General features: G+C 51.3%; 2 protein-coding genes and 1 long non-coding RNA gene across 6 annotated transcripts in view; 1 reads left to right on the forward strand and 2 right to left on the reverse strand.

Moving 5' to 3' along the window:
- Positions 1 to 824, reverse strand: part of CUNH8orf82 (chromosome unknown C8orf82 homolog) — a 2,435-nt gene extending 1,611 nt beyond the window's left edge. Inside the window, exons 1-2 of the mRNA XM_031347878.1 lie at positions 547 to 824; positions 78 to 126 (exon numbers count right to left, since the gene is read on the reverse strand). Coding sequence (XP_031203738.1) covers positions 78 to 126; positions 547 to 708 — 211 coding nt within the window. The 5' untranslated portion in view covers positions 709 to 824. The remainder of the gene's footprint in view (positions 1 to 77; positions 127 to 546) is intronic.
- Positions 7 to 1,029, forward strand: LOC116074976. The gene is made up of 2 exons (XR_004112366.1): positions 7 to 390; positions 641 to 1,029. It is a non-coding gene; the product is annotated as an uncharacterized LOC116074976 (long non-coding RNA).
- Arhgap39 (Rho GTPase activating protein 39) overlaps positions 873 to 13,496 on the reverse strand; it is a 96,248-nt gene continuing 83,624 nt past the window's right edge. For 2 of the 4 annotated variants that reach the window (XM_031347795.1, XM_031347807.1), the window contains 7 exons: positions 12,688 to 13,249; positions 7,418 to 7,510; positions 4,448 to 4,521; positions 3,660 to 3,859; positions 2,937 to 3,028; positions 2,232 to 2,401; positions 877 to 2,087 (listed from right to left, as the gene is read on the reverse strand). In XM_031347795.1, coding sequence (XP_031203655.1) covers positions 1,893 to 2,087; positions 2,232 to 2,401; positions 2,937 to 3,028; positions 3,660 to 3,859; positions 4,448 to 4,521; positions 7,418 to 7,510; positions 12,688 to 13,249 — 1,386 coding nt within the window. In that variant the 3' untranslated portion in view covers positions 877 to 1,892. Of the gene's footprint in view, positions 2,088 to 2,231; positions 2,402 to 2,936; positions 3,029 to 3,659; positions 3,860 to 4,447; positions 4,522 to 7,417; positions 7,511 to 12,687; positions 13,250 to 13,496 lie in introns of those variants that run through there. The other 2 variants (XM_031347799.1, XR_004112341.1) reach the window with 2 other exon arrangements.

Raw genomic sequence — 13,496 nt, forward strand, 5'->3', positions numbered from 1 at the left:
GGGCTTCCCTCAGAGTTGGGGAGCCGAGGCCCTGAAGGGTGGAGAGAGACATGAGGGAGCAGCGCAGTAAGCAATACCTTTGAAGCAGGTGACAAAGTTCTTCATTTTGGAGTCATCTAGGAAAAGCTGCAGAAGGGACACAGTGGACAGTGAGTCCTGGCAAGAAAGCCGGTGGTGTTCGTTGTCCTTGCTTTTCTGTGTAATGTGTTCAGGGGGCGTGTGGAAGGGCCCTGCGGACTTTGCCCACGTCTACAGACAGGCTCCCAGTGCTGCAGCCCCCACCCCTTTCTCTACCGCAGGATTGACAGCCGCCTGGCTCTAGCGATCGCGAGCACTCGGTTCGGGGATTGGTGCTAGCTCAGGCTGCTGTGGGCGCGACTACGAGACGGGGTAAGCGGCTAGCTCCGGGATTTCCGGCTTCCAGCCTGGGCTTCCAAGGTTCACGTAGCGCCCATCCCCAGGTCTCGCCTCTAGAACTACTCTCCACCCGGTGCCGACTCCGCCAGTCCCCTCAGGACTCCTCCCTCTGTTGCACGCCAGGCACACCTGGCCTTGGTGATCCACGTAGTAGAAATACTCGCGGGTTCTGGGCTCCGGGCTCTGGCCCTGTGTGTAGGAGACACGCTCGTCCCCACTGCAGGTCCGAGCCCTCTGCGACCTCGCCAAGACTACAGCCAAGTTACGCACTGCTCCGCAAGGCGGCCACATCCTTCCACACCGGAAGCAGATCACATAGTGCAGTGCCTGGGGCTTCGGTTCCGCCGGCAACTCGTGCTCCGAGGGGCGGAGCTGTCTGTCCCGCCCCCGGAAGTAGCTACGCGATGTGGATTCTCCCGCCCCTTTGTCAGAAGTAACCTGAAGCACAGGCAGCGAGTGTGCACTTGAACTTTATTCACACGGAGCACTGTCCCCTCGACCCACACGTCCGAGGGAGCGCCTGCGGCCGACAGGTCAAGGACCTGCCCCGAAGAGCTGCGGGCCTCCGCATGGCGGGACTCTTGTTTTTAATAAATAAAAACTCTAAAAATATATATATATAAACAGGAGAAATGAAGTTTGACAACTGTTGGAACTCAGATTCCAGAATGGAAAACGCAGACGAGTCCAGGCAGGTCTCATCCACGCGCCGCCCGTGTGTGTGTGTGGAGTTTGGTCAGAGGCCGCGAGGTCAAACGAGGGTGGTGCTAACTTGCTCAGCGCGAGGACCGCAGCGGCAGTTCAAGAGATAAATAGCATCTGGTTAAAACTATGTCCTTAGCAAACTTAGTTCTGACATCTGTCATTCTATTTATATCTTTATACACAAGTAGGCTGGGTATCGGATAGATTCTGTAGTCAAACAAAAAACCAAAAAACCTCTCTCCCTCCCGCACCCGCCCCAAGAAAGCCTGCCTAGCCCTGGCCCTATCCCGGAGGGCTTTGGTTTGGGGCCTCCCCTTGCACAAAGACCTATTAGGCATTGAGCCGAAGGAGCCGCGTCCTAGTCGTGGCCAGCACAGCTCTCCAGAGCGCCTCTAACTCTCCTTTAGGCTCCAGCTAGAGGCCCCTAGACTAGGGTGGGAGGGATCAGGGCGAGAGTGCCTTGGTGGAGGATTGCCCTGAAGAGGGGACAAGGTCGTATTGCCTTGAGCAACACGGCATGTGCTTCGGCCGACCAGGAGGGCAGTGTCGCTCGGCTCCGGGAAACAGAAGGCACTTCTCGGGGCTGGCTTGCGACCGGCAGGGCGAGCCGGTACCTGCAGGAACTGGCCGCGAGATATGGCGCGGCTCCTTTGCCCGGAAGGGCCTGGGCCGGGGCTGTCGTCTGGCGGGGCCTGGCATGCTGCCTCACACTGGGGCCTTCCCTCCCACCTTCCTGGGTGTCACCCTAGCAGGCGTCCATAGCCCGCGTGCTATAGCACGCCCTCCATGAAGCTGGTATCTAAATGCTGAATGAGCACTCGAAGGAAGGACATCTCCTTTCGTGTATTCTCGAAGATGACGCGAGGATCATCTGACTGGCAGCGCAGGCAGTTGGGTGCCATCACCATAGCCAGGTTGCTGACGTCCATTTTGGTGATGGCTACATTGGCTGGCTGCACGAACACCTGTGTGAGGGGGTCCGGGTGAAGGGAGAGAAGAGCAGAGTGAAGGGCAGGTGTAGCTATTCCGGGATGAGCTGGGCAAAGTGGAAGGGTGGCTGGGAAGGATGGGAGGGGTGTGGCGTGGCACTGGATGCAGAGCATGCATACCTGGAGGAAGCGAATGAGGTAGCACAGCACCATTCGGTTGATGCGCGGTAGCGCGTGCACCACGGCCACAGCAGCCTCCGGGCTCTCGTAGTGCGCAATGCATTGTTCGTAGAATTCATGAGGAATCAAGGGCTCTTCCAGCTCCCGATACCACAGCTTCAGCAGCGATGCTGAGGGTGGGAGTGACTTAGATGGTCTTGGCTTAGGGACCCCTAAGCCAAGTATCCACCAGAGGCCACATCCAGACAAACAGGGTGTACGGGAGGATATGGAACAGGCTGGAAAGGGTCCCTCTAGTCTAGATGTCAGAGATACTAGCTGCTGGAGGACCTGGGATTATTCTTGGCAGTACAGGTATGTATGCATGTGCCCACAATGACTACAAAATAAAATCTCTCACAAGCGTTGTGCAGCTGCTGAAGAAGGTGGCTGAGAATGCCCCAAGAGCTGTGGGCCAGGCTGCTCTGGAGGGGCAGGACCCTGGGTATGCCAAGAACACTGACATGTCCAGTATAGGAAGATGATTAGAATTCTTCTGGAGGTAGGTGGCAAGGGTGAAGGATGGCGAGATGCAGCCACAGAAGGACAGAGGGACAAGGCCACAGGGTGATCCCTAACAGGAGCCCCAGCCTGCATGGTTATTTGCTTTCTGGGATATGCATGCAAGCCAACTCCTCAAAACTACTGTGTATGTGTGGGGCTCACCAGGGACATGGGGGTCCTCCAGGCCTGTAGGCACCTTCCACTGATCCACCTGCAACTTCAGGGCATTCACCTCATCAATGTCACCAGGGACCCTAGAGAACACAGGGCACATCTCAGTCTAGAGGAGCTCATCTTGTCCTAGAGCTAGAGCTGGAAATAGCAGAAAGCCTCAAGGACCCGTCTCTGCCGACTGTCTGGCAGGGTGGGGTGACTCAGTGCTTTGCTGTTCCTTTGAGGGTATACTGCCTGTGCACTTGGGTCAGTGGTGAAGAACTCTCTTGGCTTCTCTGTGCAGCTGGTTCCCTTTGCAGGCCACTAAAGCCCAAACATGCTTCCCTCTTTGTCTTGGGGGGCTTAGACCTCCCTGGTCCTGACAGGCAAGTCATTACAAAAGTTGACACTGCATAGGCAAGTGTCATCCCAAGGGCTGGGCATGTCACATCTCTGTTCACACAGGCTGCTGAACTGCCATCCTGAAGCTCTGGTCAGGTGTGATGTCTTTGCTGGTATCCAGGTACATTCTGGATTCACTGGCTGTCTTGACTGGCCATGACCTATTTGAGGGGTAGGGTGGGGTAATGACAGACCCAACTTGCCTCCTCTGGGCAGGGCATTGCCTTGTCTCTTTTGGCTGCATGGCCCCCAGGCTTAATGCCCGATATTAGAGATATAAATGCATAACTGCTCCCTTTTCCTCCCCACAATCTGGGCTTAGCAAGGCACCTGAAGATACCCTCTGTCTGGTCACCGTTGAGTGCCAGGACCTCCTCGGAGAGCCGTGTCTGTACCCAGGGCAGCTGCCTGTCAGGATAGCGCTCTTTCTGCATGCTCATCACTTCCTGCAGTGCACTGCCAAACATGGATGGGCTGAACACTGCGTTCTTGGCATGCCGTATCTCCTCCACGTTAGGCTTCTTCAGGCCCTGTGAAAACAGCCCAGCACTTGGTCCTGTTGTAGTCCAGCCTCCTTCTTTTATCTTTTCCCTAATTCTGGTTCTTGGCCCAGTCAGAACCAGGGACAACCCAGACCCTGACCCAAGTCACTAAGGGGGTTTCCCATCAGGCCATCTGCAACATCCTAACGCACGGATATGCAGAATGCTGGAGAGGTGAGGGTCCCCACTACAGGCCTGCTTTTGGCAGGGTCTGTCTGCTGCATTGCACCATGCCAGTTGGAGTTCTTAGGGGAGCAGTGAGGTGAGGATGCTTGCTATTCCTGGGCTCTGGCAGGCACCAGGTAGATGGACTATATTACTTGTGTAGGCTCCCTGATGTCTAGTACCCATTTGCATTGCTCCTCAACTAGAGGCTCAGGCATGGTCACAGGTCCTTTGAAGGGAGAGACTGTGGGGGAAGCACAGGGTCTCCTAAGCCTTCCTAGTTAGACACTAACAGACTGGGCGCCTCTGTCAGCAGGTACTCTGCTGAGCCTCACTGCCTCACCATCAGGCTTCTGTATGGACTAGAGGAGAGTCTAGGCACTGCCCTGCTTCTCCCAGAAGCATTTGTACCTTTTTAGCCCCAGTCAGGGCTGCCTTCTGCAGTTTGTGGTAACAGTACTTCGCATAGGTGCTTATTGCCACCCCTAGAAGAGAAAGGGTGACAGTCAGCCTAGGGTGGACATGTGGGATACAGGGGCTGAGAAGAGCAATTGTAGGGTTTTCACCCATCCCTGAGCTGGACAGGAGCCCACACTTTCACCCAGGCACAGTCCTACAGTGCAAAAAGACCCAAGAGGAGAGGCAGGGGAGGTTTCCACACTTCTAGGAGCTAGGGTGGGGAGATCCTTCTACCAGCCTTCTACAGCCACAGAGGGAAAACAGGCTGCAAACAAATCGCTTCCCTGTAAGGAGTCACAGGCAAGGAAGGACACACCCAGACCTTCAATTCTACTTCCTTTCCTCCTTAGGTGACCCTAGCAAGACCTTTCGTCTTCCCTGGTCCCAGGGGAAGAGGCTTCTGGATGAAGTATCTAGTGCCTTTGGCCAGCACTGGGGCAAACACAGTTCTCCAGCAGCCCTGGCTTCCTTAGGGAGGGGTGAAGTTAGGGGCAAGAGTGTCAGGGAGAGGGTGAACAGGGCTTGGCTCTCAGTGGAAGACAGCATCTACAGGATGTCAGTGTTTTGTGCAAGCACTCTAGGCAGAGGCTAAGAGAAGGCAGGGCTGGCAAGGCCTGCTCCTCTCAAGGGAAGGGGCTTTCTGGGACTCAGCCCTTACAGCAGAGCTGGTAGGATTGGAGTGTTGGCGCAGCCCAGTGACAGATACAGTTAGGCTTGGTATGAATGGAACAGGATGTCAGGTGTCGCCCACTTGGTCCTGGCAAACAGGGAGGGAGGCAGATAACAGAAAATGCCAAGAAATGTCACGGCAGACTGCCGCCAGACACCCCTCCTATGGAAGTTCCTTCTGTGACTTAGCCTGCTATCCACCGGGGTCAATGAGATCTCTTATGTTTCTTGTGGACATCTGAGGACTTGGGAAGTATATTTAGATGTGTGTGTGTGTATATCCATATCCTATAAGCTTATTTTGTCCCATTAGAACACTTTACCATAAGACAGTTTATTCACATCTGTAAAAGGGGTTCCTTTCTAACCAAAGTAATTACAGATTTCTCAGATGTTTACGTCTTGGACAATCTGCCCCAGGTCCCATGTGATCCACAGACCCTGGCAGAAGAGCCTGGCTTTTGTCCTCCACCAGCTGGAGATAGTACTGTAGCCTTCTACTTCAGGGCACCCTACCCTCAGGAAAGCCGTAAGGCTCCCTTGTTTAAAAGTGGATAGTGCTGAAGTTCTTCCTCTGCCCTGGCTCAGCTCAGCACATGACTAAGGGTTGCCTCATTTAATAGCTGCTCAGGACCACATTGCCCATTTCTACCACTCCTCAGCTGGTGGTGGTATGAGAAAAACCTCTCTGGGTTTCAGTTTTTCAGTAGGATAGGGACTGAAATAACACCCATCTTCTAGATACCTGAGAATGGTTGTCTGGGAGCCAGTTAAATGTTAAGCAGTCAGCCTCTGGTGCTGTGGTGGCAGCAGGTAGGCCGGGACTAAGGCTGGGGCTACATATAGCCCGGAGTCTAGTTAGCTGCAGTGATTTCTGCTCTGTGCTGAGTATCCACAGCAGATCAGGCAGTAATCACTGCCATCTCACAGAGACTTTTATTTGTATGAGGTCTGCTCGGGGTCTCCAGTGTAGCCTTGTTGAACCTTGGCTACAGGTAAACAGTTTTACATCGAGGTGTGGCTTACACTACTAGACTTAGAGGAGCAGTGCGGCAGGTTCTCACTATTGCAGCAGGTGCAGCGAGGCTTATTGTATGCTGGTGCTCAGCCTGCATGGTCCAGGGAAGGAACGCTCCTCAGTCTCCTACCTGACATAGTCTGGGCTCCAGAGCTCTGTCCAGTTCTGCTCCAAGTTCCACAGGAGCTTGCTTCCTACCTTGTTTGGTAAACTCACAGATGGTTAGATCTATCCAGCTCCCATTCCCTGATGGTTGGGCAAGCAGGGTCTTGTAACTCTACTACTATCCCCATGGGCAGTCTCAACACAGGCTTGCTAGGGCAGCCTGGGAGGTCCAAAGCAAGGGCAAATTTCAAGCCCTACTGAGGTCATCCTGGCCTTCTTGTAAGGCTCTCATGCTCTGCAGCTTCCTGCTGGCCATCTGTTCTGTTCTACACACATCTTATCTACAGAAAGCTTGCTGGACTTGTCCCTGGATTCCCGTGGGTAGCACACAGTGGCCATAGTTTTATGAAGAGTCGAACAAGGAACAGGAGGCAGGGGTTCTATATACTGTGGATAGTGGCCTGGTGGAAGCAGCTCTACACTAAGTTGGTGCAGGCAGGTCAGAACTGCCTTGAGGCCTTCTGAGGGAGTGGCAGCACTGAGCTGTCACTGAGAGTTCTAGATAGGGAGGTCACAGCCTTCCCTGGTGTTCAACTGAGCAGAGTGGTCCTGAAAGGGCTCAGGGGCAGAGCAGGAAGGATACTGTTAGAAGAAGGCACAGAAACTCTGGGCTTCAGAAGGCTTTGCTGGGGCCACCATAGGAAAGGGAAGATTCCCTGCTGATAATAGGGTGGGCTCCCATGCCCCCAGAGGTACTAGGCTAGAGGACGGGGATAGGGAAGCACTTGCCACAGGACAATCAGCTCCTCCACCTGTGAGCCTCACCCCATGGTCAGGCCCATTCACTCACCTGGGGGTGACTCCAGGCCTTCACAGGTTAGTCCTTGTTCCCCCTGTCCACCAAGAAGCAAGCTGTGGGTTGTCCTGGGTCCACCAGAAGAGGTGCACAGCATGCACCGTTTCTCTAGGTCATTTTGGCACCCCAGAACTCCAGTTTTTGCTTGCTTGGGAGGCCCCAAGCCTGAGGTTAGTGTCCCTCCCCCAGCCCAGAAGCGGTTAGAGAAGGCCAGGCGGCCATGGCTGAAGAGCAGAGCGGTGCAGAGGCAGCGCCCAGGCTGCAGAGGCCCTACCATCTGGCTCTTCAACATAAGGCTTGGGTTTCTTTCTCAGTTTGGACTTCTTCTTACTGTTTCTTTCCAGAAGCTCTCTTATGTGCTGTGTCACTGGGGAGCAAACAGAACCGTGAGGACCACAGGACATAAGCCAGAAACCACTGCCCATGTGGTTTGCACACTTGGTGGCAAGGAGGCCCCTGGGCCTGCTGGGGGTCTGTCCCCATCAAGCTGATGGCCATGTGTCTCTGGAGACAGGTGGCTATGTGCACACACAGGTCAGTGAGAGATGCTGGGACCTTTCTGATGCTATATGACCAGAGGGCCTGAAGTGGGTGGGAAGGCAGAGGGATTGTACTGGTCAGAGCGAGATATAGTGCGGCTGGTTCACACATCTCTGGGCTCCTGAGCTGGTGTTGGTCCACAGACCCACCTGCTACAAAGCCAACGGACACGGGTGAATGACGGTGACAGGAGGCTCCAGTCTGGTGCAGACTACCACCTGTGACAAAGTAATTTAGTGCTAACGGTGACTTGTCACCTGCCTGAGGTCATGCCTGTCAGATTTCTGCACTGTGAAAGTATCTGCTCCCCCGTTTCCCGTCAATGCACTCTTTGGAAGTCAGTCACGAGGAAGAAGTGTGTTTATTCAATGCTTTGGTTTAAGCCTTACCACTAGGAAGTTCTCAGTTGCTAACATTCCTGAACAGCTCCCATTACCTCTCCCTTCCTATGCCTCCATGTCAAGATCTGTGACTGAACACAGACCTTCAGTGCGTGCTAGGCAGACAGTCTAATACTGAGTGACAGGCCCCGCCTTTTTTACTTTTTGAGATAGGATCTTATTTAAACTAGTACATCTGGCCTTGAACTCACTTTGTACCTAGGGTAGACCTTGCCTCTTTTCCTCTGGCCTTGGAATCCTGAGTAGGTGATATAAGTACAGTACCAGGCATGGCTCTACTTTATTTATTTTGGTTGGCGAGGACTGAACACAGCATTATGAACACCAGGCAAGTGTTTTGCACTGAGCTATAACTGAAGCCCTTACATTTGTTTTTTTCCAGTCAGGGTTTCTCTGTATAGCCCTGGCTGTCCTGGAACTCACTCTGTAGACCAGGCTGGCCTCAAACTCAGAAGTCCGCCTGCCTCTGCCTCCCAAGTGCTGGGATTAAAGGCATGCGCCACCACCGCCCAGCAGCCCTTAAATTTTTGATGTCTTCAAATATTAAGCCCTTGCTGTATAGTTCAGGCTGACCTCAACTCAAGATCCTCCAGCTTCAAGTCTTCTCTATGGTGAGGACATATGTCAGCAACCTAGCCACTTTTGACATATCTTGTCAATATATTTCCCATACTAGGATGAAATCAGCTATTTCTCCAAAGGACTATGGGTTCTTATAACAGAAAAACACAAAACAAAAACAAAAAAAAAAAAAAAAAAAGGGGGGTGTCAGGTGTGCTTTTCCTTACTCAAGCATCCTTGCTTCTGAGGTCCTCTGAGCAGACAGAACAAGCAAATATATGTCCATTAATCCATGTATATACATGCATATCTATGAATACTTCTGTAGGTAAGGATTTATGTCTCTATTAAAGTACATATGAGTTCAATAGACAGAAGTGGTGCACACCTTTCTCAGCAGAAGCAGAGGCAGGTGGATTTCTATGAATTCAAGGCCAGCCTGGTCAACAGAGCAAGTTCCAGGTCAGCCATGGCTACACAGAGAAACCCTGTCTCAGAAAAACAAAGTAACATGAGCTCACACCAATGACTGCACGTTAACCCATCACCACATAGATCAGTCCACACATCATTGGACTTTGTCTGCAACTTGAACAATTGGCTTTTCATTTCTCTTTAGGGGCAAAATGCTGAGGACTAAGCCCAGAGGTTTATACACTCTACCACTGATCTACATTTACTTAAGCTTCTCATCCTCTTATCAATACTTTGTTGAATATTTAATTTTGATAGTTCAGCTTTCCAACAGACAGTGTTTTTGGTATTATATAAAAGTTACTACCTAACCCAAGAAGACAAAGATTTTCTCCTATAACTTTTATAGTTTGGGGTTTTATGTTTTGATTTATTATCTCTTAAAAAAAAATTCTTGAGATAGGGTCTGTGTGTGTAGTCTTGGCTACCTTAGAACTCCCTCTGTAGACCAGGCTGGCCTAGAGATGCATCTCCCCTATCTCCTGAGTGCTATGATAAAGGAGTGCCACCATGCCTGGCTGGTTTATAACTCATTTTGAGTTAATTTTTCATACAGTGCAGTGGAGGTTGGAGTTAGTCTCTTTTGTGTTTGAAACACCGTGCACCTCTGAGGAAAACGGACCTGCTCTGAGCGGGTCTGTTTCAGGGACTCCTGTGATCACAGAGCAGACTTTGATTTCACCAGATCTGTAACAAGCCAGTGGCGGGAGGTCCTCTACCCCACGATGCCCTTCCATCCTCTAGAGAGCCCCTACCCTCAGCTGCAGCAGCCGTTTTCTAAGTGCTACGCCTTAGGCCAGCTGGTCTTCCAAAGCAGGTGCTGCAGGTCTTGAGTGGGTAAGGCAGGGCTCACGCCATACTCTACCTTCCCTGTACCACAATCTGAGTTTTTGGGACAAGATGTCACATGTAGCCCTGGCTGGCAGAAACTCTATAGACCAGTTAGCCTCAAAATTGCTGCAGTCTGTTTATATCGCTTCTTTGTTGTAGCTTTTGTGCCATACAGGATGACAGTAAGGGCCAAACAGTTACTTAAAAACAAGCAAACACACAACAAAAAACCCTGCACATTTTAACATAAAAAAATTATGATGAACGATTTTAAAAAATACTGAACTGGGTGGTGGTGGTGCATGCCTTTAATCCCAGTACTCAGGAGGCAGAGGCAAGTGGATCTCTGAGTTTGAGGCCAGTCTGGTCTACAAGATAAGTTCCAGGACAGCCAGGACTACGCAGAGAAACCCTGTCTTAAACAAAACAAAACAAAACAAAACAAAACAAAACAAAACAAAACAAAAAACAACAACAACCCCCCCCCCCAAAAAAAAAAACCAATAAACAAACCAACAAACAAAACTGCTGCAGTCCTGTCTTTGCCTCCCAAGTGCTGGCATCATGGATGAGCACTCCCATGCTTGGCTGGGACCCATTTTCTTTTTTTTGTTTTTTCGAGACAGGGTTTCTCTGTATAGCCCTGGCTGTCCTGGAACTCACTCTGTAGACCAGGCTGGCCTTGAACTCAGAAATCTGCCTGCCTCTGCCTCCCAAGTGCTGGGATTAAAGGTGTGTGCCACCACTGCCCGGCAGGGACCCATGTTCTTGAACAATGCTTGTTTACGCCTGTTGAGGAAGGGATGACCAGCTTGTATGTAGAGGTCTCTTTGAGGTGCAAGGCCAAGCAAAGCTGCACACAGGCAAACTCGAGGTGACCCAAGGATGAGATGGTTTTGATAGTAAGAGCAGCCCAGGCCTCACAGCCTGGATGCAAGCCACCAATTGGTTGCTTACCATTCAGAGTCCAGAGGTAAGACTTTTGGGGTGCTGTCAGGCTGCTGCCCCGAAGCTAAATCCATTTCCTACTTTTGTGTAAGCCAGAACACTATGGGTATAATATACTGGGAAAAAAGCCCACACAGACACGGTGCAAAGGGTAGCATCACAGGAGGTCCTACAGAAACAGCCCAGTTATAGCCTTCCTGGCTAGATGACCCTTAGGCCTTTAATCACCTCTCAAGTCTTCATTTGCTTACTAACTCACTCAAGGACACGCCTGAGACGTTCCATGGGCCTCCTGTTGTGCTGGGCAGAGGAGACCCATTTTTATACCCTAAAGCTCAAGGACACTTGAAGGCTCTTTAGAAGAGGGCAAAGAACTGGTCTATGAGGTCAGTAAAGCACAGCTCCCAGGACCCCCTGCTCGCAGAAGGGCATAAGAGGACCAAAGACTGGGGTTCTTGACTTCTCCCCTCAAGCCTCTAGCAATCTCAAGCTGCTTGGAATCTGACTTTGGTTCTCCGTGCAGGTACGGGAGCACAGATATGTGCCAGGTTCTGCATCTGCCAGTACCCATACTGAAAAACACATGCCTGGGGTAGAAATCACATGGACTCATAGATTCCACTCTCAGCTGAGATATGCTTCCTATGCCTGGCACACCTTCTCCAGAAGCCTGTTCAAGCCATGAAGCTTCTGCCATGTCCTCAAGTGTGCACAATGACCCAACATTTAAAAACTGCTTTCCCATCCCTGCTGGGGACAAGGCCTCGAGGCCCTGATTAGTGTCTAGAGAAACAGCCCAAGAGAGACTCTCCTCCCCAGGAACAGTACAGTACTGTGTGATCTAGTTTGCAAGCATATGTGTGTTTGAGCATGTGTATGTACATCAAAATATAGGCTCTGTGCCTGTATTCCATAGGTACTTAGCCCTGGGATCAGACCAGCTGCCTAGCTAACAGAATTATGACCTACCTCTGGGAGGGTCTTGTTCTTGGTCCTAGGCAGCTATAGGTAAGTGGGTTATCTATGACAGTCCTACCTTCCAACCTCACAGGGCAGATCAGCTTAAAATGCCCACAAGCTGGCTGAACTTAGAAGACTTTTATATATGTGCTGGGCCTATGGAGTGGAGCTTAGTGCCACTCAGGTCACCATGTTTTTCTCTGCTTAGACCACTGGCCCAGACTGTACATAGAAGGCAGCCTGAGCCTCTTTGGTCATCTTCGCTTACCACAGGATAACAAGATTGAGTGTAGCAAGGGAACAGGAGATTGACAATGCCTGCCCCATGGGAGGTTTGGAGCAGAGTTTATCTATCTATCTATCCATCTATCTATCCATCTATCCATCTATCCATCTATCCATCTATCCATCTATCCATCTATCCATCTATCTATCTATCTATCTATCTATCTATCTATCTATCTATCTATCTATCTATCTATCTATCTATCTATCTATCTATGTGTCTTATTTATCCATCTATCCATCTATCCATCTATCTATCCATCTATCTATCTATCTATCTATCTATCTATCTATCTATCTATCTATCTGTCTGTCTATCTATCTATCAATCTATGTGTCTTATTTCTGCCAGGCCTACCTGGGTGCTTCTGAGTTCAGGAAGGGTTCACAACCAGAGGAAACTAGGGTTTGGGATTTTCCAGGGGACTGCATATCTTCTTAGAACTGGCCAATGTTACCCAGCATGGCTAGGAGCCCTATCCATAGCCCTTACCTCAGCAGCAGCAAAGCTGGGGTGCTGAGGGTCCCACATGCTGGGCCTTACCTTTGGTGTCATTAACAGGGTCCATATGCCGGTAGATATAGCCCTCTAGGTAGGAGTGGAACTTGGGGGTTGGTGGGAAGAAAGCCAGGCAGATGGCCATGAGCTCCCAGCCGCGGGCCAGGCTCTCTAGGCGGAAGTTCTCTGTAGTTTGCCGGCATAGTTGGATATACAGCTCATCCCGTAGGCCCTGTGCACTCCAGCCTTTGGTGGCTATCTCTAGGGCTACATGCAGTGGGTCTGCCTTGGCTCGCCTGTCACCCATGTACATTTGGATTAACTTGAAGATCTCACAGGCCTCCTTCTTCACATGCCGGTCACTAGTCACAATCATGGGCTTCTTGATGGACTCACTGCTCCAGGCCAGCATGTTGGCTATGGATACCTTTCGCCGGAAGAGACCCTGGGTGTGCTTGTTGAAGTGCTTGGAGGCCCAGTTCTCGATGTCTGTCTCTGAGGAGGGCTTACGCAGCGTGAATGTGGGGAAGACACAGCTGGAGCTGGGCACTGCACTGCGGTTCTGCCGGCTGCTCTCAAACTGGGCGCAGGCACCAAGGTCCTCAGACTGGGAAGGACAAATGGGACTGGGCCATCAGAGGGTGGGCTGGGCAGGCAAAAAGGCCCAGCTGGACTACAGCCCTAAGAGTAGTGAGCCAGCCAGGTGAGACTCAGCTTGCCCAGCAGGCATGACCAAGAAGCAGCCTTGGACTTGTTACCCAGGACAGGGTAACAGTCTTGGTCTTTGCTCTCAGGGAACCTGACTGTGGGTGAAGGACATCTTACACGGGGATGCCAATTCATCTTGCCACCAA

Source organism: Mastomys coucha, unplaced genomic scaffold (assembly GCF_008632895.1).
Source record: "Mastomys coucha isolate ucsf_1 unplaced genomic scaffold, UCSF_Mcou_1 pScaffold11, whole genome shotgun sequence".
NCBI classification, from domain to species: Eukaryota; Metazoa; Chordata; class Mammalia; order Rodentia; family Muridae; genus Mastomys; species Mastomys coucha.